Source organism: Sphaeroforma arctica (assembly GCF_001186125.1).
Source record: "Sphaeroforma arctica JP610 unplaced genomic scaffold supercont1.14058, whole genome shotgun sequence".
In the NCBI taxonomy this organism is placed as follows: domain Eukaryota; class Ichthyosporea; order Ichthyophonida; genus Sphaeroforma; species Sphaeroforma arctica.
In genome coordinates, this window is record NW_014026500.1 from 1 (window position 1) to 609 (window position 609).

General features: G+C 38.1%; 1 protein-coding gene across 1 annotated transcript; it reads left to right on the forward strand.

The window, feature by feature from the left end:
- Nucleotides 1-333: 333 nt before the first annotated feature.
- Nucleotides 334-511, forward strand: SARC_18145 (hypothetical protein; the record flags this gene model as incomplete). Its single annotated transcript, XM_014287772.1, has 1 exon — nucleotides 334-511. A coding segment is annotated over one exon (178 nt), but the record flags the coding sequence as incomplete, so codon positions are not given.
- Between the last annotated feature and the right edge of the window lie 98 nt (nucleotides 512-609).

The following is a 609-nucleotide window of genomic DNA, read 5'->3' on the forward strand; positions in this document are numbered from 1 at the left end:
TATATATGCATGTATGTATGTATGTATGGATGTGAGTATTTATGTATGTATGTATGTGTATGTATATATGTATATATATATGTATATATATATATATAAGTTGGGTTTGCATCGCTTTTGAACATATGATACCAATCTTTGCATTATGTGTTCCAACTACACCTATCTTGTTCGGTTATTGTCAAATATACCTATCACAATTCATATTTCACGAGTGCTGCACTTTGGGTCGAGTTTGACAGCCACTCCTACATTCTGCCATTCCCAAATATATCCAATTTTCCTGATTCTCGCGTTTTTGTGTGTGGGCTGCTGCGTATCATTTTAGAATACATGGATGCCACAGATGGGGTTCCACTCTCTGGTCGCACCTTCTTCCCACTGGGTGGTAAAGGAAAATCCTTGGACGCAATGATCCTGCATTACACCGGGTTTATTATCCCTTCAGAAAGCCATGACTACATGCTCGAGAAGCTGTGCTCGGAATACAATGTCTTCATTTCTAACATTGGTAAGATACATGTGTGTATATATTGCTCTGTACCCCGTTCATGTGAGACTCGTATTGTTTACATACAAAACACGTGACATGTGTGGCACATATATTAT